Consider the following 22,929-nt stretch of genomic DNA (forward strand, 5'->3'; position numbering starts at 1 on the left):
TTTGGTTTGCCAGGTCTGTCTCTCAAATTATCTCTACCTATTGTTGTATAGGTTTCCTCAATAATCTTGGGAAAATTGCGTACCTGTTATCTCGGAGTCACATTTGTGAGCCGTTGGCAAATCATTAATGCTGCTACTTCCCCTTTAATGTTACTTAACATTTTGGTGGATTACTGCAGCAAAATTGCCCATCAGTTTCATCCCCAAATCCAGGGCAGAAGCTGCCCCTTATTCATTCTGGATCTGTTTATGTGCCTCTTGCAAAATAGCTAATGAGGGTGTACCATGTGTGCTGGTATATACTTCAGCAAAGACTGCACCCCAAGTGGCGCAGTCTTTCACAAGGGGAGCCACCCCCCATTGGCAGACATATGGTGAGAATTCTGAATTTTCCTGAGGTCACCCATGGGGAAACACTGCCTCAAGCCTTTTTGTTTTTTGTGCAATCCATATCGGAATCTCCTCCCATCTGATGGGAATTTTAACTATGACTGCATTGACTGTGGATTAATTCGAGGTGTAGCCAATTGTGGTTGTGCTGCTTGAAGAACAAGTTACTTAACTAGCTGCAGATTGCTTACCTTTGAATTTCCCAGACATCAGGCTAGCTCCAGAAACTTTTGCTGAGAAATAACCCTTGTGCGCGCCGTCGGGTGACTCCATTCGGCTCTGCGTGTCATCGTCGGCAGCGTAGGTTATGACATCATGGTATCTATATAGGTGCCACCCAGGCGCGTGGACGTCAGTACATTTCGTTTTTTCCACTCCAGAAGCGCAGAGCCACGAAGTAACTGATGCAGTTATGTGCAAAACTAAGGCCCTGTATGGGGGAGTAACTCTTGCACTACAATATTAGTCCACAAAGCGGGGAGGCATGGGTGGGGCTGTAAGGAATCTGCAGCTAGAGTCTCTACCAGATAATGTGTTACCGAAGGTAAGTAACTTGTTCATCTGATAGAGATTTCTAGCTGCAGATCCCATACCTTTGAATTAGATACCCGAGCCATACCATCCGGGGGATGAGCTGCGGACCAATACCTTAAACTAGAAAGTCCTGCAGGACTGAGTGGGCAAAGTGCCTGTCTCTGCGGACCTGACCAATGCGCAACACTGCTGACATTGCGCGCTCTCTTAAGAGGCTAACAGATCTAACTAAGGCTCTTCCCACAGATGACAGAGACCTTGCGCCACCTCTGGATAGAGACTTCACTCGTGATCCGCAAGGCACCTTCAGTTGAATTTGTCTGCTCTGGCGTTCAGAGAGCCAGCTATATGTCGAACCACCAGGGAATTGCCCTGTGGTTCCAGCCAAGTCCAGAGGCACAGGGCCTCTTGACAAAGAGTCCAAAACACCACTCCGCCTTGATTGTAGCAGTACCATTTGGCGATAGTGTTGTCCATCAACACCTGAACTAGCCTTTTCTTGATGGATGGTAAAAAGGCTTTCAGTGCCAATCGGATCCCTGAAGCTCCAACAGGGTGACATGGAGCCTAGCTTCCGCCGGAGACCAGAGTCCTCTGATCTCCACCTCTCCTCGATGACCGCCCCATTCCAGAACAGATGCATCAGTCACTTCTGTGAGATCTGGGTGGGGAAAGGTGAGGGGTCTGCCACTGACCCAATCGTAGTTTTTTAACCACCAGTGCAGACCTTATGTAGTTCCCTCCGAGATCTGGACCATGTCGGAGAAGTTTCCTTGATGCGGAGCCCACTGGAACTTCAAGACCCACTAGAGAGCCCACATATGCCACCATGCATGTGGCACCAGCAGGATACAGGAGGCCATGAAGCTCAGCAGCCTCAGAGGCAGTCTCACCAAAATCCAGGATAGACACTGAAACATCGGTATTATAACCTGAAGATCCTGGAATCGCTGTTCAGGAAGGTAGGCCCAAAACTGCAGTGTGTCCAAACAGCTCCAATCGAAAGGAGCATCTGAGAGAGAGTCAGATGAGACTTTGGCACGTTGCTTGGGAATCCCAGCAAATACAAAAGGTCCGTCGTAGTCTGGAGGTGGGAGAAGACGGCTTGGAATGAGCCTTGGGTAGCCAGTTGTCAAGGTAGGGGAAGACTGGCACCCTTGATCTCTGCAGATGAGATGCAACTACCACCATCATCTTGGTGAACACCCAAGGGGCGCTGGTGAGGCCAAAAGGGAGCACAGTGAACTGAAAGTGCTTGTGGCCCACTTTGAACCGCAGGTAATGCCTGTGGGCAGGCAGGAAGGGAATTTGTAGTATGTGTCCTGCTACTCCAATGCTACTATCTAGTCTCCAGAGTCCAGGGCAGACAAGACTTGAGCGAGCGTGAGCATTTTCAACTGCTCGTTCATGAAGCAGAAATTGCGAGGGTGCAGGTCTAGAAGGACCTGGCTGTAACCCTGCTGTCCTTAAAGCACTCCAGCGCTGAATCCGCATAGTCTCTGAAGCCAATAAAGAACATATCCATAAGGGATGCTTGGACTTTCCCAGTTGTCCTCAGCCAGGCATGGCGGCGTAAGGACACCATCTATGAGACTGCTCTGCCCAGCCAGTCGGTGGTATCCAGTCCACATTGGATGGTGAACCTGGCTGCATATCTCTCATCAGCAGCAGCAGCCTGAGAGAGGATGGCCCGGGTCTCCTTCAGGACCGTCTGCAGCACCTGTGCCACAGTATCCCACAAAGAGGGGAGCAATTGCTGATGGAGGAAAACATCATCTTCTCTAAGGAGTCCAGCCTCTAGGATTCTCCACCTGGGGGTGCGGTAAAGAATGTGCCATGGGAGATGGAGGCTTGGACCAGCAATCTTTCCAGGGTCAGGTTTTGTGTGAGGAAGATGGGGTCCCCTGGATGGGTGGTGGTAGAGCACAATCGTCCTGCTCACAGGAGCCCCTGTGCTGGGCTTCGACTAGGTCCAAAGCAGGATGTCAGTAATGGCTTGATAAAAAGGGAGAAGTGGTTCCAAGGGGTGCACTCTCGGCTGAAGCACCTCCGTCAAGACATTTTTCTTGACCGCCACTAAGTGCAGGCTAAGATCCAGGAGCCTCAGCTGCCGTTCTAACCACCATTGCAAAGGCAGCTCCCTCCTCTGTAGGCACGGTAGGGGGTGAAAGCATGCCAGTATCTGGAGAAGAGTCAAATCTACTGGCCTCGGCCAAGTCCTCACACCAGTCCATCAGAGGATTTAAGGACTGGTATTCCTTAAGGTCCAAAGATCCCTCCCAATCCTCTCAGAGTCCTAGCCCATAGGAATAGGGCTGAGGCTCTGTCCTGAAAGGCAAGCCTTCAGTTGGTGCAGGAGTCAGACGACGCTCCTCTGCCTCTGTGTCAGAGTCGGGGATCAGAATGGGGCAGGCAGCGCCATTAAGGTCAGTATCAGGGCCGGCGTTGGGGAAGGTAAAAGTCTTATGACCGGTGCCAGGCAGCTCCATCTGTGGATCCAAGGGGCCCAACTGGTGCCGGGGCAGAAGCTGCCAGCATAGAACCAATGGGTGCCCCTCCAAGACCCGCCAGCAGGAACGAGCTGCTAAAATATCAGGCGCAAGGTCATATAAAACTCGTGGAGTTGAGTGGGGGTTCGCTCTGGCTCCCAGAAACTAAGGGAATCGCTGAACTGCAGACGCTGGTTTACCTGCGGAGTCAAGCCTCAAATGTCGATGGCTCTCTCGTCTCGTCTGCCTATGGACAAAGTGAAGTTAAAAACCTCTTCGACTTCTTTGTTTTCCTTACCTGAGTGGCCCAACGACTTGTGAGTGCGATGAGGTACTTCGCTCTCGAGCGGGAATGAGAGCGTTGCAGCATCGTTGATCATGTGGCAAGGAGTGTGAGGGATCGTGTCCTCAAGGCTTTGGGGTGCACAGCATAGCAATCGGCACAGGTCTCCTCTGCCTCTGTGTCGGAGTCGGGGATCAGAATGGGGCAGGCAGCGCCATTAAGGTCAGTATCAGGGCCGGCGTTGGGGAAGGTAAAAGTCTTATGACCGGTGCCAGGCAGCTCCATCTGTGGATCCAAGGGGCCCAACTGGTGCCGGGGCAGAAGCTGCCAGCATAGAACCAATGGGTGCCCCTCCAAGACCCGCCAGCAGGAACGAGCTGCTCAAATATCAGGCGCAAGGTCATATAAAACTCGTGGAGTTGAGTGGGGGTTCGCTCTGGCTCCCAGAAACTAAGGGAATCGCTGAACTGCAGACGCTGGTTTACCTGCGGAGTCAAGCCTCAAATGTCGATGGCTCTCTCGTCTCATCTGCCTATGGACAAAGTGAAGTTAAAAACCTCTTTGACTTCTTTGTTTTCCTTACCTGAGTGGCCCAACGACTTGTGAGTGCGATGAGGTACTTCGCTCTCGAGCGGGAATGAGAGCGTTGCAGCATCGTTCATCATGTGGCAAGGAGTGTGAGGGATCGTGTCCTCAAGGCTTTGGGGTGCACAGCATAGCAATCGGCACAGGTCTTCGCATCATGATCGCCTTCCAAGCACCAAAGGCATACAAGGTACGGGTCGTCACCAACATCAGTCGATGGTAAGGGGTTTGAAGACCCTTCCTAAAGGACATCTCTGCCACACCAGGAGAAGAACTCTCAAAAAAGCTTTGGCTAAAAGTTCAAAAAAGCACAGTCAGAAAGTGACTGAAGGGGTTGCTCTCTCTGGATCTGCACTGACTGACACAGAAAGAAATGAACTGACATCAACACACTGGGGGGCGCCTCTTTAGGCTCCGCACGCATCACATCCAGGGCGGACGATGCCGACGACACCACGTGGAACTACCAGCGTGCAGCTTTACTACTCATGAAACCATTTCCTGACTCAGACTGATGACTGGGAGTAAGTATAAGGTGATGAATATGCAGACAGAAGTCTCTACCAGATGTGTATTTAGATTATGAGTGCGTCATGGACACATCTTTTCATACATATGAATCATGAGGGCAGCCAAGTTGTATTACAAGTAAAATACAAAGTTTAAGCTTTTACTAAGATATTAGGGTTAAAAGGGGAGAAACATATATTTGTATAAATTACAAATCATCATACCTTAACAGCTGGTCCTGGAGCTACATCATCAATTACATGGGCACAGATGTTGATAACTTTCATCAAATGGAAAAACAATTGTTCTACCATGGCAACAAGAGTCCGATCCCCCAGAGCCGGCCATGGTTCCTCCTGCTTATTGGTTGCTCCATTTGTTTCTTCTTCAGCATTCCATGGATTTTTTAAACACTTTGGCGCAGTAGCTGTAAGAATGTAAAGTTTGTTACTTTTGAAATAAGGTAAATTGATTTCGATGTGATATGGATACTGTTAGATCTACACAAAGTAGCTTTCTATTGGCCACAAAAGGAAAATGCTACTTACCCAGTATGCATCTGTTCGTGGCATATAGAGCTGTAGATTCATTGTTAGATTGTTTTCCAGCAGAGGGTGATAATGGAGTTTGTAAGGGTAGTAGAATAGAGATGTCCATTTGTATGTATCCAAGTAAGATATCACTGCAACAGGTATAGGTACCCGGGAAGGAGGGTGGGAGCATGTGAATCTACAGCTCTACATGCCAAGAATAGATGCATACTGGGAAAGTAGCATTTTCCATTCGAAGCATGTGAGCTGTAGATAACATGCTTTGCATAGACTATGTAGAAGTAATCTCCCAAAGCAGTGGCTAACCTGTTGCAGAGTTTTGAAAGAGTGCCCGTAAAACAGCCTGGCCCACACTAGCCTGCTGTCTTGCTAACACATCTACACAATGGTGTTTTGTGAATGTGTGAGGTGTAGACCATGTTGCATCTTTGCAGATGTTATCAATGGGAATGTTTCCTAAGAAAGCCATAAAAGCCCCTAGTTTGCGAGTGGAGTGAGCTCTAGGGGAAATTGTTAAAGTCTGTTTTGCTTCTGCACAGCATATCTGAATGCATTTGAATATCCGCCGTGCAATACCTGATTTTGAGATGGGATTGCCTTAATGAGGTGGAGCAAAAAACACAAAGAGTTGTTTCGTTTTAAGGAAAGGTTTTGTCCTTTCTATGTGATAGAGTAATGCTCTTTAAAGTCTAAAGTGTGCAGAGCATTTTCTGCCACAGAATCTGGTTGAGGGAAGAACACAGCCAATTCAACAGATTGGTTGATAGAGAAATGGTTCCTCTATGGTTAGTGCCTGAAGCTCACCTACTCTCCTCAGTGATGTAATAGCTATTAGGAAAGCAACTTTCCAAGTGAGAAATTGCAGCTCACATTTATGCAATGGCTCAAAGGGTGGACCCATCAGTTTGGTGAGGACAAAACTGAGATTCCACAGTGAGGCAGGTGGAAGTCTTGGTGGACTGACTCTTGAGTCTTTCCATAGAGGCCTTCATAACAGGTACTTTGAAGAGAGACAGATGCTGTCTATTTTGAAGGTATGCAGCTATTGCAGCAACATGTATGCATATGGATGTGTACGCTAAGTTTGAACACTGTAAATGCAGTAAATAGCAGATGATATTCTGAACTGAAGCATCGAGCGGGTTGATTTGATTGTTATTACAATAAATAACAAACCGCTTCCACTTTGCTGAATAGCAAGCCTTTGTAGTAGGACGTCTAGCCTCCTTGATAATGTTCACGCAGTCTGGCAGGAGATTAAGGTAGCCAAACTCTATGACTTCAGGAATCAGATCGCAAAGTTGAGATTCCCTTTTGGGATAAAGTATGCTCCTATCACTTTCCAGCACCTGCTGAACCAAGTTCTATCGGTGCTAGACGAATTCTGTGTAGCCTACCTGGATGACATTGCTGTGTGTAGCAATATTTGGGAAGATCACCTAAACCACCTACAACAGGTTTTATTCAGAATGCAGTGGGCGAAACAGAGTGTTAGGTGGGGCAGTCAAATTTAGTCAACCTTGGCCATCAGGTGGGTAACAAGAAGATTTGCCCAGTCGATGCCAGGATTTAGTCTGTGATGGAGTGGTAGGGGCCACCACCCATACACAAGTGAGAGTATTTTAGTACTCACTGGTTATTACAAGACCTTTGTGGCTAACTGTGAGGCTTTAGCTGCCCCCAGACATATCTGACATCCAAAAAGCAGTCCAAAAAGAGGATATGGACTGAGTAATGCCACATGGTTTTGAGAACCCAAAAGAGAGCTCTATGTGATACACCTGTACTGAAGGCCCCTGACTTCAATCAATTCTTTCAATGTACAAAAAGATGCCTTAGTTAATGGAGTTGAAGCAATTCTACCTCATCTAGATGACAAGAGTGTGTTCAGAGGTCTTTATTTATCGTAGGTTACTTATAAGAGCTGGGTAGCCACTGAGAAAACAATGCTTTGCCAAAGTGTGGGCTTTGAGATAGTTCTGACCACATATGTTTGATACTAAGCTTGTAGTACAAACGGATCACAAACCACTCTGGAAGTTGAAGTCAATAAAGGGTGACAAACCTAAATTGCTAAGATGGTCTATCTTGTTACAAGATTTAGATTTTACAGTGGCGTACAAAGACGTGAGGAAATCTTTTGCATTTCCCAGATTACTCCATCAGAGGGTTGATGGCAGCCAGGTGGAGACTACCCTGGTGTGAGAAGCATCACTGTACACAAGGTCTTTGTCTGGAAAGCGTGTCTGGAAAGCAATCTGAAAATGACATTTGACAGCAAAACCACCTCAAACCAGGTCTACAGCAGTAGACAGTGAACACCAAACCCTGATCAGATTTTGGTTTATAAAGTAGGACCTCGTTACCCTACTTATTATTTCATTTCCAAGTCATCTATGGCCAAGCAGGGAGAAGGGAGCTGTGGCTAGCTGTTTAAGATGGAACCATGCGGGCCCAGGCTTAGTGTGTTGAGTCAGAGTCTGCCGCTGTACTGCCAGATCCCTAGCAAGGCGGCGCCCAGACCTATCCAGGCCCATATAGTGGGAGCAGACCTGGCCTGTGCCTGAGAACCCTTGCCTCCCTGGATTGGGTTTTAATTTCTGTGGAGGTGGATGCTCCTCCTTCTGGGGCCTGGGAACTCTAAGGAGAGATGCCTTGAGGCAGGCGTCCTGCCCTAGCTCTGAGGGCCAGATACGGTGAGTGTTGGCAAGTGTATGGTAGCCCGGCTGGCCTGGCCCTGCCACAGAGCTGCATATCGTACCTCTATGCTCATCCTAGTTGGGGCACCTGCTGGGAGCTTCACAGACTAGGCCCATAGCTTAATTGACCATGGGCTACTGAGTCCTGTTCTGGACTATGATGCTCGTGCTGACCCCTTGTGCACCTCTGCGTCTCTGGGTAGAGGCTGATGGGGTGTCTGGCGGGTCCCTTGCGTTGATGCACTAGGTTGGTGAATACCTCACTGGGACTTGGGCTGTGGAGCCCCACCTTAGCCTGGGCTGACACTTCATGCTGATGGAACACTGATGAAATCTAGCTGACTGACAACTCAACTCCCAGAGGGAGAGACCAGCAGCCATTGACCCTAGGCCAAACATCCACATAACCATATCGCGGCTACGTAGTAAAGTCCTCCCAGAGAGTACAGAGCCCTCGTTGAGAGTACAGAGTGCGATTGCCTTTATGGAGTCCAGGTTGCGATTGGAAATGACCCTGGAGGGATTATCCACGATTCATATGTGTGCATCACGACAAAGGCCTGTCTCATGGATTGCAGTCTTGTTGGACTGGAGGAGGGGGGTGTAAAGCACTATCTTCATAGTGGTGAGAAGCTTCTGCCATCACCAGTAGTCAAGCAGCACAAGTGTGGGGGTGGCAGCATACAGTGTAGTGACGGGAAGACTGAAAAGGTCAGTTTTAACCTGTGTCATTGGATTGAGGCCCACAGACTCACTTAAAGTTCTGCTGCAGTGTGCTGAACCCACCCCTTGGCCTACATCGGTTTTGGTGTGTAGTGCTGTGCAGTATATGAGTGGTGTATCTATGCCTGATGTATGTCTGCCTATGAAGGGTACAATAAAGGGATAAGGCAGTACTAAGCAGGACATGAATGGTGAATATGTGTGCCTATGAGTGGTAATGTTCAAGAAGGATACAGTTCTGTGCAGTGTGTGTGGTTGCATATATGCACTGTGTGTGTGCGGGCCTCTGAATGGTACAATACATGGAGTGCCCTGGGTTACATTTTGGGAGAACTAGACCTTCATGGTGGACAATTGAGAGGAGGGAGAGAAATCCCCCCCCCCCCCCCCCCCAGACATATTTTTGTATTACTGCATCCACAAGCTGGGTGGGATACACACTGGAGCAGGGACAGACAGCTTTCTCCTGTTGACTTCAAAGCATGCTTTTCGATTCAGTGAGATGTCACAAGGGAGGGGCCTGGACACATCGCAGGAAAGTGATGGGGGTAGATAAAAGAATCATCAAGATTAGGGCTGGGGACCCTGAGCTAACCTTTTGATGCACATATCACTGTGGCTGCCAACCAGGTCAGAACTCTAGTCACCTCCATGGCCTGTGTTGTGGTCCGATCAGCTGTGGAGTTGATCCTGCTGTGATAGACTGCTTTTCAAGAGGAGGCTAGAGCAGAGGAGTGGACCCTTCAAATGAAGCAGAGCCCAATCATAACACTTTAAAGAGTGAGACCCTAAGTCATATTTGGTGTCTGGAAATTGAATTCAAGAAGGGGAGTTTGAGAGCCAAAAAATGGTCATCTGTCAAGAACCCAGATGAGCAGTGTAAGAAGTGGAAGCTCTGCCAGACTTCTGCCTGTGACCAGAACTGGGGGCCAAGGCTTGCTAGTCTCCCTACTGGGTGAGGGGAAATCACCCTGGCAATCCAAGACCACCTGCCATGGAGCATCAGCGCCAGTCTGCTCGCCAAGACCAGTGTGCCCTGTGAGGAAGAGGAGAGCATTGGAGAAAGCACAGAACATTTGGGAACACTGTCGAGCGGACTCCCTCTGCAAAGTGCGACAAAAGGTAGCTGCACTGATCTGGTTGTTGCCTGTGTGCAGGATAGAGTTAGCAAACCCCAGTAAGTATACCACAAAAGGGCCGCTGTGAAGCGAACCATGTGCCGTGCTGCATCGATCAGGCCAGAGCCCATGTGTAGGGCTGTGTCAGCGACCCTGTTGGCCACTAGGGCCCATCGTAAAAATTACTGCAGCGCAGTAAGGCCTGTAGCCATGTGTGGTTGCGGGCGCAACCCTATATGCCAGGAGAGGCCTTCAGGAGCGGAACAAAGAGTGACAAACTCTGCACCCGCTGAGAGCAGCTGCCTCGGCCGAGGGCAGCAAACACAGCAGAGTGCAGCAGACTCACCTGAACTCAGCTGCAGCTGCTTCGTGCGTCGGCAGGCGGAACATGCTCAGGAACTCCAGACGCTTCATGCCTGCAGGTGCAGATAACACTGATTTCGGGCCGGTTAGCCCTCGGGGAACTTGCTGCTAGTTAGCACGGTAGCACTGGAACACTATTGACTTTAAATTAGAGTTAAAGTGTAGTCATGAGACTTGGACTGCCGGTGGGGCATACCCTGGATTTTACCAATAGTGAATGGCGAATAACCACTGTTTCTAGATCGAGGAGGGAGGGGGGACAAGTAATCACCAAAGAAACATTAGAGCCTTGACCTCAGGGGGATTGTATACTGTTTGTGAATGTCATATTTTTTGGTCTTGGCTACAAAGCGCAGGCGCTGTCTTGAAGAGATGTATTGTGTTCTATTTGTGGCCTTTAGGCTGCCCATCTCCTACCATTGGTAAACTTCAGAATCGCTCTAATTTTCCCTGATGCCATTCGTCATGGCATGCGGGTGTTATTCCTGCCTCTTGTGTTCGACCCTTTCATAGCGCATGGACCAAGTAGATGCCTCCTTACACTGCTCCCGGTTTGCAAAGCTATTTTTTTTCTTTGTTTTTAAGCACTCAATAGGAGTATTTATGTTTTCAGGCCGTCTCCCTTATACACATACACACTTACCACTAAAGTGCATGCACATGTACATAAATGAATGCATTTCTTAAAAAGTTATTAATACACAAACACTTGTATGTAAAAAAATTGTGCACAATGCGATGGTACTGGAATGCTTGTTTCGTCCTCCATCTTCCCACAGTGTTAACACCAGCCAATGGTATTTGAGTGCTTTAAGTGCTCACCAGTTCCATTAAACAATGACACATTCATTGTTATAGGCAGGAAGAAACGTAAGTGATTTGCCCAGAATCACAAATTGTTCAACCGACACAGAGATTCAAACCTGGTTCCCCTGTTGGCAGATCTGGCTGTTAAGCTACATCCTTGTTTCCGTACAAAGCTCAACTATTTATCACTACCACATTTGTTGAGCAAGACCCCATCAACACCGAACAAGCATTGGCAAAGCCAACAGATCGTGGCAATGCCCGAGTTATTGGCCTTGTCAATGTAAATGCCTTTTAGTCATATTGTCAAGCAGCACATCTGCCGTTCAGCATGACTGAAAGTCACTGGAAAAAACGCCATAATGCCGCCAGCGCAGGCCACGTCTTAGCACTTTTTCTGTGTTAGGAAGGACGTGACAATATACTCTAAAAGGGGGGAAGGGCGGGGGAGATTCAGCATCAGCTAAACAACCTGAGATTTTTGGCTTTCAGTACAGCAGATGTGCTGCTAGACAACATGGCCATTAGCTCAGACAGTGCCGAAATCTAGTGGCTTTGCCAATGCTTGTTCCTTTGTGTTGGTAGCGGTAGGAAATAAAAATACTTTCTCTTTTTTCATAAAAGTGTGTATACTTGGCTGCACAATGATTTATTGCTACTGCTGCATGCCTTTTGAGCTGTATACCAGTGTTCCCTACTCTATCCACAATGCATCCACCCTCCTCACATAAGGGGCCTTGGACTGCTCAGACTACCATGACCCTGAGAGTAAAGTGCTGGTGCTGAAGGAGTATTTGGCCCAGTTGCTTGGAATCCCTAGTAGTAAAAGGCCTCAACCCCCTCCTTGCCCCATGACTCTCTGAAAGGTAGTCCGACAGGGGCTATTAGGCAAACACTGATCCAAGCACTGGGATGTTGGAGGCCTGGAACCCACTACCGACCAGCTGCTACACGCCCCCATAGTGTGGTCCACCACACATGCTTGATTCCTTGGTTTTATAGGGCACTCGCACTTTACTAGCTTGTGGTCCTGTTGTACCATTGAAACAAGTTGGAAGATTCACAGGGCAAGTGTGCCATGATACCAAATGGATCAAAGCCAGAAAATACCCACAAAAGAACTCAGGAATGCCCGTTTTAAATGTATCAATTCTATATCCTGCATAGGGCATACTTAAACCCTTACCATCCACACCTCATCTATTCAACAGCAGTTGATACATGCCCGATGTAAATCGGTGTCCGCCAATATGCTCCACATGCTTTGGACCTGGACCTGTAGACTGCACTACGAATCCATCGGGAGGCTGGATGATTTCCAACAGCACTGTCTCCTGGGCCTATTTCCACTCCCCAAAACTAAAAGAGCTACGACAAGATTTACAGACTTAGTTCTGCTACTGGACAAGAGGGCAGTGGCGAGGCGGTGGAAATCAGACCCGTCCCCTTCAGCCATAAGATGAAGAATACAAGTGATGGGGTGGCCGTAAGTGGGAGGCATGGCCCTTCGCCCTGCAAAAGCACCTCCGACCGATCTTTTGGGAGAGGACTCTCCTGAACTTTACAGAACACACCAAGGAGGATTCCCCCCACCATAGACACTCCGAGTAATGTGGGCATAGGGTCTCCTGGAATGCACGGGGATCCCCGAGATGGACTCCTCCTCTCGTTATCGAGCCCCACTGCCAGGCCTTACCTGCCAGCTCCCTTACACTGCCCTTGTGCCGGGCACATGTATGTCATTGTTCTGGGGCGGTGAGTTCTCGTGGGTGGGTGGGTGGCAAGGGATAGTTAAGTTACTCACAAACACAGATGTTTTCTTTTGTACTACTTTGCGGACTCCTTTGATTGTCTCAGCTTTGAATACAGCTTTCATAATAGCTGCGCCGCATATATAATGGAACAATGTTTGTTAATTGCGAATGCTAATAAAGATATATATATTTTTAAGTCCTCTATGGCCAAGGAAGGGCGCACTCAGCAGACTTCTCACAGGACTGCTATGTAATCAGAGCTGAGTCTGTCGGATGACCAGAGGGGAAGGGACATCCCCCGAGTCTGGATCTCTCGTTGGAAGGCCAATCACTCTGGGCAGTTGTGGCCATATGCAGAAAGACCGGTCTGACCCGCAATCATAGCCCCTCCCGGGCTTGGGCAACCACAGTGGCAATGTTCACTGGTCCCGGCAGGATCCCAACTAACAGAGACTGCAGGCCCACAGACACAGTGGTCTTCAGATCGCTCTCTTTCGGGAACACTCAGAGATTTGGGACACCCTAGACCTCGATCCGACCCCACGCCCGCTCTTGCCACATGGCCAGTGGTTCAGAACTAATAGCCCCTGCTTGCTACGTTGCCCCCAAATGTGGTTTGACAACTCTGAAAAATAAATGTTATCAATGAAAAACCACAGACTACAAAACGGTTTTGAGTAAGTGCTGTAGAGAATGTAGAGGAAAACATGAAACCATCACCTAAGGCTGAATCCCCACAATGAAAGGTTTAGGCTTCAAAATCTCAGTCTATAATATTTCAAATATAAAAAAGTTCTGTTATTGTAAAAACTTATAATGAGCATAGTTCATGAAATTTACCTGCAAGCAAGTTTCCAGCTAAAATTAAAGCATCTTGATGTGCAGAAAGATCCAGCGGCAGCCAAGCAGATGAAAGAAGTGATAAAATCATACTGGCCATTCCAACAGTGCAGCTTTTCCGAGGCTCGTCCGGTGTATTTGGCTGTGAAATACTAAACAAATATTTAAAGATTTACATTAATGAACATTCAGCAAGATGTATATTACCAACTAATATAATGCAACAATATGTATGCTGTATCCCAACTACATGTATTCTCTGTGCCATAAGGATCAACTAGAAACATTAATACAACTTTCATATAAACTACCATTGTTAGGTGCACCTTTTGACATAGGCCATGGTTGTATGGTGTACTGTGTTGGTCAATCAGTCACATCGGTCAGGAATTTGTGTTAGGGGGGGATACTGCCCTGTTCCACTCGAGATACAGGAGCGATAAGTGTTTTGGCCTAGTGAGATAGCCAGCAGGGTAAGTTTGTAAGCAGCTCCATTTACCCCAAACCTAATCCTGCAATGTCATACTCAATGCTGTGACAAAATGTCCTGCAGTTGCATCAAATTGATTGTAACAACAATGAAGCATTGAATCCAGGCAATGTAGGTTTATGCTGCACCTGTAGGCTTTGTAACAAGGGGGCATAGGTACAGCTCCTTCCCCCCGTTGTGACTGCGGCTTAGTAGGACTGCAGAAGCCTTGAGACAGGTCAGCGGTATCGCGAGCTGCAGGCAAAATAAACAAACAGAGGCTCCTATATGGCAGGTGCCTTAGGGAATCTCTGAAGGAAAAGAGGCCCAGAGATTGTGATGTGATACATGTCATCCTCAGACGGGATCACGCTGTGCTCCGGACAGTGGTAGGACGTTGGCCGCGAAACATGGGCCTGGTGGAGAGCAGGTCTGACTGGAAAAATTGCCCAATCATTGAGTTTAGGGGGCAAGAGAGTCCTAACCAATTCCTGGGGCCCGACCTGCAGTGGTGGGTTTTGCCAGTTGGGAGGATGTACCAGGGCTTCAGGCACAGTATACAGTCACCATGAAATATATTAGGGCAATACCGATATGTGACTTAAAGGCCTTGGTGACCAATACTAAGGCCACAGCCCCAGAGAGAACACCACCATTTTATATGCTCATATTTAAAGTGGACATCTTTTTTTGAACGTTGATAAATGATACACATTTGCTTGCATGCCTGTATGGGATAATGTTCTCTGAAATTACCTTTGCTTAAATTTCCAATTCTTTGTAGGCATATTATGAGAGCCTTGAATGGTCTGTATGAAAGCTAAAGTTCATTGCGCAAATTGTTGCTGTTGTTGTTCGCTCAACAACAGCTCTGTCAGGATAGAATTAATACTGGCAGCCTGACTGGGCCTTTGGCATGGCAACATGGGTGATACTCCTTTGTTGAGTTACAGGGGCATTTCACCAACACTGTTAAGATTGCACCATGCTGGAATTTCAGTCCAGCTGAATCTGGTTTACCACCTGAGAAGGATGGTGTCCAGCTCTACACCAAGACGGGCTCCCAGATGAAACATACCCATAGGTAACTGGGGTGTTAGGTCACCTTTAGGGATTCTGGCAGATTCACCCACCCTAGGCATACTAGGATAGGGAGCGCTAGGTAGGAGCAGAACTATAGCCATAATTATATGCAAACTTATATTCTGTGTAACAGCATAATGGTTGAACTGCTCATTTTCTTTACCATTCTTGTGATGCTGATTACTCTCTTTTGTTTCCTTATAATGTTAATTGCAGCACATGTATATTACACAAGAATCATATTGCTTCAAGAAATGTGTGAAATACCAATTTGAGTACTTCTTGTGGCTCCCTTTGGGCATGCATAAGTTGCCAAATTAAAAGAATTTTAATCTGTTTCCACGATTTCTTTGGGGAGCCAGGGATTGTCATGCTCGGAGTTTCCACATACCACCTGTTACCTTGCTAGGTTAGGGGTACAGATAGTGCACTGTGGTCAGGCCAGGACTAAGGCCAACATATCCTGATGGTATGAGTGGACTCCCGCACTTGACGTTGATTTCCAACAAACACACAGTTTTACTGTGACAGTATGAACCATATGACAGTGGGGTGTACAATGTGAACACTGCATGCAGCACACCTGAGATCTCTGGTAAGTGGTGGTGTGACTTGTGACAGCATTCATGCCTGCAAATAGTTTCCAAGAAAAACGGCATGGACTCAGGCCGTGACAATGGGTACAGACAAAGTAATCAAACCCACACAGGGAAACTGTCACAGCAGCAAAATGAGAACAAAGGGGTACACAACAGGCAGGCCCTCTATGACCAACCATCCTGGATGATCTGGATGACAAACCCAAAATAACATTCTTCCAGCAATACAAAATTCAAGAGAGCCAATGGAAAGCAAACATGATAGGCTCACCATCAAAGTTTATTTGCTGTGTATGGACCTTAAATTTTTTTTAGAAAAAGTCCAAACAGCAGAAGACGATATAAAGAGACTTTCGTCAGCAGTGAACATACGGAGTACGGAGTATGTTGACCAGGACCCTTGGACATTAAAATAGAAAACAGGGAGGCCTGCTGCAGATGCAATAATCTCCAATTTCTGGGCTTTCCAGAATGTTCTGATGGAACCTTTATTGAGATATGGACCCACCAGGTGCTTAAGCAACAAGGACTGTTTATATTGTTCATCGTGAAAAGAGCACACAGGCTCCTCATCCCCTGCCTCCATCGTGGACACCCCGAGAGTGCTAATGGTCAAATTCCTCAAATAGAAAGACACAGATTGCATATTCAAGGTAGAAAGAAACATAGTTATCATATGATTTTCATATCAAGGAGTGTTTATGTTCCCACACTATACAGAAAATGTTAAAATGCAAAGTGAAACATTAATTATGTACAGCAAGTTGAAAATCGTTGAATCCAAAATACATGTTGCTTAATCCGGTATGCCTCCGAGTAATTGCAGAAAGAAAAACAATTTTGTTGATCACCCAGAAGTTTAGACCTGACTCAAGATGTGGGTTAAGGAGCCAATAGGAAGACACAGCTTGCTGCAGCCCTGAGAGTGGTGGACTGTAAGGCCTAGTTTGAACTTTGGGCCTCTGGCAAGTCGCAATCCCTAAAAGACAAACTCCATGGATACTTGTACAATGTCACCATATGTGAAGAAAGCTTGAGTACAGTTGTGGTTTCCCAGGCATCTGCTGGCTCACCTGGACATATAGAGGCAGATATGGACCTATAAGCAGACCCATGAGCTCAAATCCAAATACATTTAATTTTAGTAGAAGAACTACATAACTAGACTCTTGGTCCATGCAATGCAGCACGGAGACTGTATGAGCGATACATGAGAACAATCTGCATGAGCTTTACAGAGGGCTGGGGGACATACACCATGAAACAGGCTTTCGTTTATGTAATAGAGGGTGGTAGGTTATTTTTTAGGGCAGCTGGAGGTTACTGGCTAGTTTAGGGTTCTCTTGCACTCCCTGTTGGAGTAACCCCAAGCTGGTCATTGACCACCTGCAAGACTCAGACCGCAGATGCAAGGTAATTATTCGCAATCAGTTATTGATTCTCTTCCACGCATTACTTACCAGGTGATGTTCTACCCTGTTTGGAAGGATGGCTTGCAATTAACTGGACAGGGGCTTAGTCTAAAGTTTAACTCACTTTTTGATAGCACCTGACCTTGGGTGGTGGTATGGAACTGAGTAATAACCCAAGCAGTAGACCGAAAGTTCTAGAACAGCTACATCTGGAAGAAAATGTTACAAATCAGACAGATTCATAGGATGTCCATTTGGACACTGTACTGTTAGGTGGTAAAGAAGAGATCTCCCTAGGCTGACAGAAATGCAAAGGAAATAAGTTAAATGCAATATAAGTGGGCTGAATGTATTCCCTAAAAGTACACACTTACTCTCTGTGCCTGGGAATACAAATTGCTTTGTTGCAAGAAATACATCTGATGAACCACGAAGTTGATGAAGAAATAAAGAGGACATATTTTTGCAGCAAATTATTCAAACCTGCTAGTATTCACTTTAAAAACAGGAGGTAAGGTCCGACCTCGAAGGGAGATATAGTGTTGTTTTGGGTCTCCTGGATGGCATTGAAGCTCATTTAATAAACATGCATACACCAAATGATGATGATATACTGTTTGTTTGGGATATAATACGGGAAGCATAGCCCTATCCAAGTACTAGGTTTATATATGTGGGTGACCTTAACTGTGTTATAAATAGATAATTGGAAATATTCCTTCTCAAAACTAGAATGAAATCAGGAATGGAAACCGCACAGGCAACATAATGAGGGAGACTGACTTCATGAATCTATGGCAACATCCGCAACTCAAACATACTCATATTACTCCCCCATTCATCACACACTCAGCAAAATTGACTACATGTTGGGGAAAACAGAAGCCTTGGTTGTGTCGGAAAAAAATATATGTACTTGAAAAGGTATCTTTCCAACCATTCACAATGATACTCACCTTCATCAAGAAAAACACTAGGCCTACAATACTAGTGTCGAGACTTAGAAATTAAGCTCTCTTTAATCATCTCCATCTCCATAACCTGGAGATGGAGGAAGTACAACACTCAAGAGAGAAGTCCACAAGCTAGCCCTCTGAGGGAAATGCATATCATAAATTACAAGAGAGAGGATAAAATTGGAACACGCAGGCCGTGATATGGAGAAAGCAATATTGGCCCTGGGCAAAAAGTAGTATTAGTAGACTGCAACAAATGGTGGACGCTAAAAGACAAACAAATAGACTAAGTTAGACAAATACACCTACACCCATTACAGACACTTTTCTAGAAGCGAGCAAATTGGGTCAGATGTTGACATGGTTATCAAGAAGGGAGAACCCCCATACGCACATACTATTAATACACGAGAAGGGAGAATGTCTGTTGTCAATAAAGAGAGGATAAACGAGGAATGCAAAGAATACCTAGCAAAGGGATATACCTGGTCAGATGTAACACCAAGAGAGCAAATAATAGATTACTTACATTAAATAAATCTAAAAACATTATCTGAAGACCATCAGGGCCGGCTGGCGATCCCAATCACAATAGAAGAGTTCCTCCAAAATATGGGGAAAGATTGGGAAAGCAGATACTCAAAATACCAGGGAATACAGGTCACAAATGACAGCAAAGCCCAATACATGCTTAACATGGGGAGTGTACTTCTGGGCTTTAACACCCCGTGGATTTTTGGAATACACTACTATTATCAGTTATGAGGAGAACATCACTTACCAATATGGTTCTCTTTCCCAGGTGCCTTTACACATTGCAGAGTTCTATGTGCCTTAAGCCATTTGGCTTGTTCTGGGAACTTGTAGATTGATGGGCTCTCTGGTCTAAGCAGGGAATTGCAGGTGTGTTAAATTAGAAAAACAAACAGTTGTGGGTGGGCAAGGGTGAGCTGAGGCTTTCTTACCCGCCATAGGCCTTGCTTGAAGCTTTCATGATGGGGATCAATATACCAAGTAATTACCACTATTTGGTTAGGCAATGAAGAGTTTGGAACAAAGTACCACATTGGAACTTAGGAGACCTCTCCATTCACTCTGGATATCCTACTATGGTCCATCAAGTCTTTCAGAGCATGACAAAGGTCAATAACCAGATGGAAGGAGTGGGCAGTTGGAAATTGGAGGACCTGTGTCTGAATGACAGACTCATGTCAAGCACAAGAAACCTTTTGGGTGGACCATGGAAAATCCCTCCAAAATACAAGACTGGCACGCACCAATGGAGAGTTAAGGACATCATTTCTGGATGCGCCCCCGGAATAATCAATGTCAGGAATTTTAAACATGGCAGGAAGTAGAAGGATAATAACAAACCTTTACTCAGCCATGAATCAGAAAAAGAGGTGTAATACACAACAAGCCTGAGAGAGAAGGTCACGTGAATAACTGGATCCCCTGACAAACACAAACAGGAGAAGGCCTCTGAGTAGGTGAAATGGATCTCTCCTAATGCATCTTTTAGAGCAGAGGTCTTTAAACTTTAACTTTCGGAATTATGAGGCAGGTGAGGACCAAATTATGGGACAGGCTTGACTAAATTGTGAGAGTAGAAAATCTTAATAATGTTCTGTGATGCTGCATATTGTGGGATAGCATTGCTTTATTATTTTGAATTTTTTTTAACACAGTAACACTGAGGAAAGGTTTCACCCCATCAGTACCAGTTTATAACCAAAATACAGCAATTAACATCAGAAAGATGTCTAGTCAACCTTTGTGAAGGGCCTCCCACTCCCCAGGAATACGCGCTGGCACATTAGAAGCTCACCTAGCCATGGCTGGGAGCAGCAAGGGTCCCTTCAAACCCTGGCGGTCTTGTGCAGAGTTAAGCAGCTTACCCACGCCCCTTTTCTCTCACCCCCTTCCTGCCATCCCTCTCTTCTCTCCTCTCCCAACCCCGGATCCCTCTCTCACATTGCAGGCAGATGGGTATTAGCCCCAGGACACCTTTTGGTAACAGTAGCACACTACTAATGTAAATAATAATAGGCAGAAGCAGGGGATCCACTAGACCCGAACTTCGGAGGCGGGGGCGGGGGGGGGGGGGTTGGGGGTTAACACTCCCAGCCCGGGCTGGCCCCAGCACTGGTCGCACATGGTGCAACAGTCTTTCCACCTTCTCCATGAATTCCCTCACTACCACTCACCAACAATACACCTCATCTCTCTATAGCCCCTGTCTGACAAACATTTCATTTTTTTATAGCGCTACTCATAGTTTACTCACACTCAGTTCTGTGATGTGCATGGTACATCTTCTTTGTACCAGGCACTTTAACCTTCTGCACTGTGTGGGTGACAAGAGTGCCCATGTGACTGCACAGTGAGCAATGCAACAGTGTGAGAGTAGGGTAAAAGGAGTGACTACAGGGTGAGTGAGGTGACCATATGAATTTGGGTTCGGCTGTAAGTGCAGAGTGGGACGAATTAGTGCATGGTTAGTGAAGGCCTTGTTTGAGTGAGCTACAGATTGAGCAGTGAGGAGGGGGGACAGATGAGTGAAGTGTCACATGAGTGCAAGGTGAGAAGTGTGCTCGTGTGACTGCAGGGTGAGGTACAGAGTGAACAATGCAAGCGCATTTTTAGTGCAGAGCGATCACTGTGGGATCAGGGTGAGCAGGTGAATGTTGTGAGTGCATGGTGATCAGTTTGAGTGCATTGTGATCAGTGTGAGTGCATTGTGATCACTGTGAGCGCAGGGTGAGCGGGTGAATGGTGTGAGTGCATGGTGATCAGTGTGAGTACATTGCGATCACTGTGAGAGCAGGGTGATCAGTGTGAGTGCAGGGTGAGCGGGTGAATGTTGTGAGTGCATGGTGATCGGTGTGAGTGCATGGTGATCAGTGTGAGTGCAGGGTGAGCGGGTGAATGTTGTGAGTGCATGGTGATCAGTGTGAGTGCATTGTGATTACTGAGTGCAGGGTGAGCGGGTGAATGTTGTGAGTGCATTGTGATCACTGAGTGCAGGGTGAGTGGGTGAATGTTGTGAGTGCATGGTGATCAGTGTGAGTGCATTGTGATCACTGTGAGTGCATTATGATCACTGTGAGTGCAGGGTGAGCGGATGAATGTTGTGAGTGCATGGTGATCAGTGTGAGTCCATTGTGATCAGTGTGAGTGCATTATGATCACTGTGAGTGCAGGGTGAGCGGGTGAATGTTGTGAGTGCATGGTGATCAGTGTGAGTGCATGGTGATCAGTGTGAGTGCATTGTGATCACTGTGAGTGCAGGGTGAGCGGGTGAATGCATGGTGATTGGTGTGAGTGCATGGTGATCAGTGTGAGTGCATGGTGATCAGTGTGAGTGCATGGTGATCAGTGTGAGTGCATGGTGATCAGTGTGAGTGCATGGTGATCAGTGCGAGTGCATGGTGATCAGTGTGAGTGCAGGGTGATCAGTGTGAGTGCAGGGTGATCAGGGTGAGTGCAGGGTGAGCGGGTGAATAGTGTGAGTGCATGGTGAATAGTGTGAGTGCATGGTGATCAGTGTGAGTTCTGGGATAAGGTGGTAGAGGGCTCAACAGTGGCGTAACAAAGGTCCCTGCAGCCCCTGCAATGCGGGCTGCCCAAGGTCCTGGGTGGTGGTGTGGGGGAGGGAAGGGCCCTTAACACAGTACCCTGGCCTGACCGCTCCTGAGTGAGTCTGGAGGGGGGCCCTCAATGCACTGTGTGTGTAGGAGAGGGGGGGGGCAAAGTTTTGTTCAGCTACTGGAGCTCAAGTGCAGAAATTGGCACTCTGTACACCAAGTGCATAAAACAATGCCTATTAGGGGATATTCCCCGCAAAGAAAAACTACAAAACGAAAACTCAATTAGCATTCATGGACACTGTGCTAGCAAAAAGACGAAAAGCAACACACTGGATGAGCACCAATGCCCTGAATTTGAAATAGTGGAGAAAATACCTTATTGAATAGGCCATAGTAGATGAGCAACACATGAAGGCCTGTAGGAAACACGAAAAACTAGTAGAGGATCTGGATGAGTATGCTAAATTGTCAGCAAGATTTAATGACCATCTGAACAATCAACCACCTTAAGTAAAAATTGTATACTGCATCATTATATAACAATGTGTCAATGATTGCAAACGTAATATGTGAATATGATCTAGGATATTGATATATGCAAAATAGCAACACTGTTTAATGCTGTGTAACCACAATAGTGTGGACTGGATTGTATGTATACTGTTATACATTACTAATGAAAATCAATGAAGCAAATTAAAAAAGAATGAGACAGGAGACCTAGTACAATCGACAGGACCTCTTCTTGCTGAACCTGATAAGTTTGGCAATATTACTGGGCTAACTGGGACACGTCACAATTATACCCATTAAAAGACATCAGAGGGATATCGGCTGAAAGACTCCCAGGCGTAGGCATACAGTAAGAGGTGGGACATTTTTGATACTTGAGAATACAGATGACCACTGACTTGACAGACCAATACAATCTGAACATGGGGAGAATACTATAAGGCATCACTAATTCAGTAGATTTCTGCAAAACACTATCACTCTCAATTAGGGGATAGATAGCCCTTGTAAAATGATATTTCTGCTGCGGTGTTTATACATGTAGCAGAACTCAATTGCATCCCAAGCTACTTTGCTCACTTGATAGATTGATAGGGTTGCTAGTCTGGGCAGGGAAACTTGGTGGAGTAAAACTAGACACATTGAAAATCCTTAGAGTGTG

At 46.6% G+C, this 22,929-nt stretch overlaps 1 protein-coding gene across 2 annotated transcripts in view; it reads right to left on the reverse strand.

Moving 5' to 3' along the window:
• HTT (huntingtin) overlaps positions 1 to 22,929 on the reverse strand; it is a 1,924,961-nt gene that overhangs the window by 1,255,642 nt on the left and 646,390 nt on the right. For both annotated transcript variants that reach the window (XM_078678546.1, XM_078678545.1), the window contains 2 exons: positions 13,647 to 13,798; positions 5,016 to 5,218 (listed from right to left, as the gene is read on the reverse strand). In XM_078678546.1, coding sequence (XP_078534672.1) covers positions 5,016 to 5,218; positions 13,647 to 13,798 — 355 coding nt within the window. The remainder of the gene's footprint in view (positions 1 to 5,015; positions 5,219 to 13,646; positions 13,799 to 22,929) is intronic.

The sequence above is a fragment of the Lissotriton helveticus genome, chromosome 2_2 (assembly GCF_964261635.1).
Source record: "Lissotriton helveticus chromosome 2_2, aLisHel1.1, whole genome shotgun sequence".
Lineage (NCBI taxonomy): Eukaryota > Metazoa > Chordata > Amphibia > Caudata > Salamandridae > Lissotriton > Lissotriton helveticus.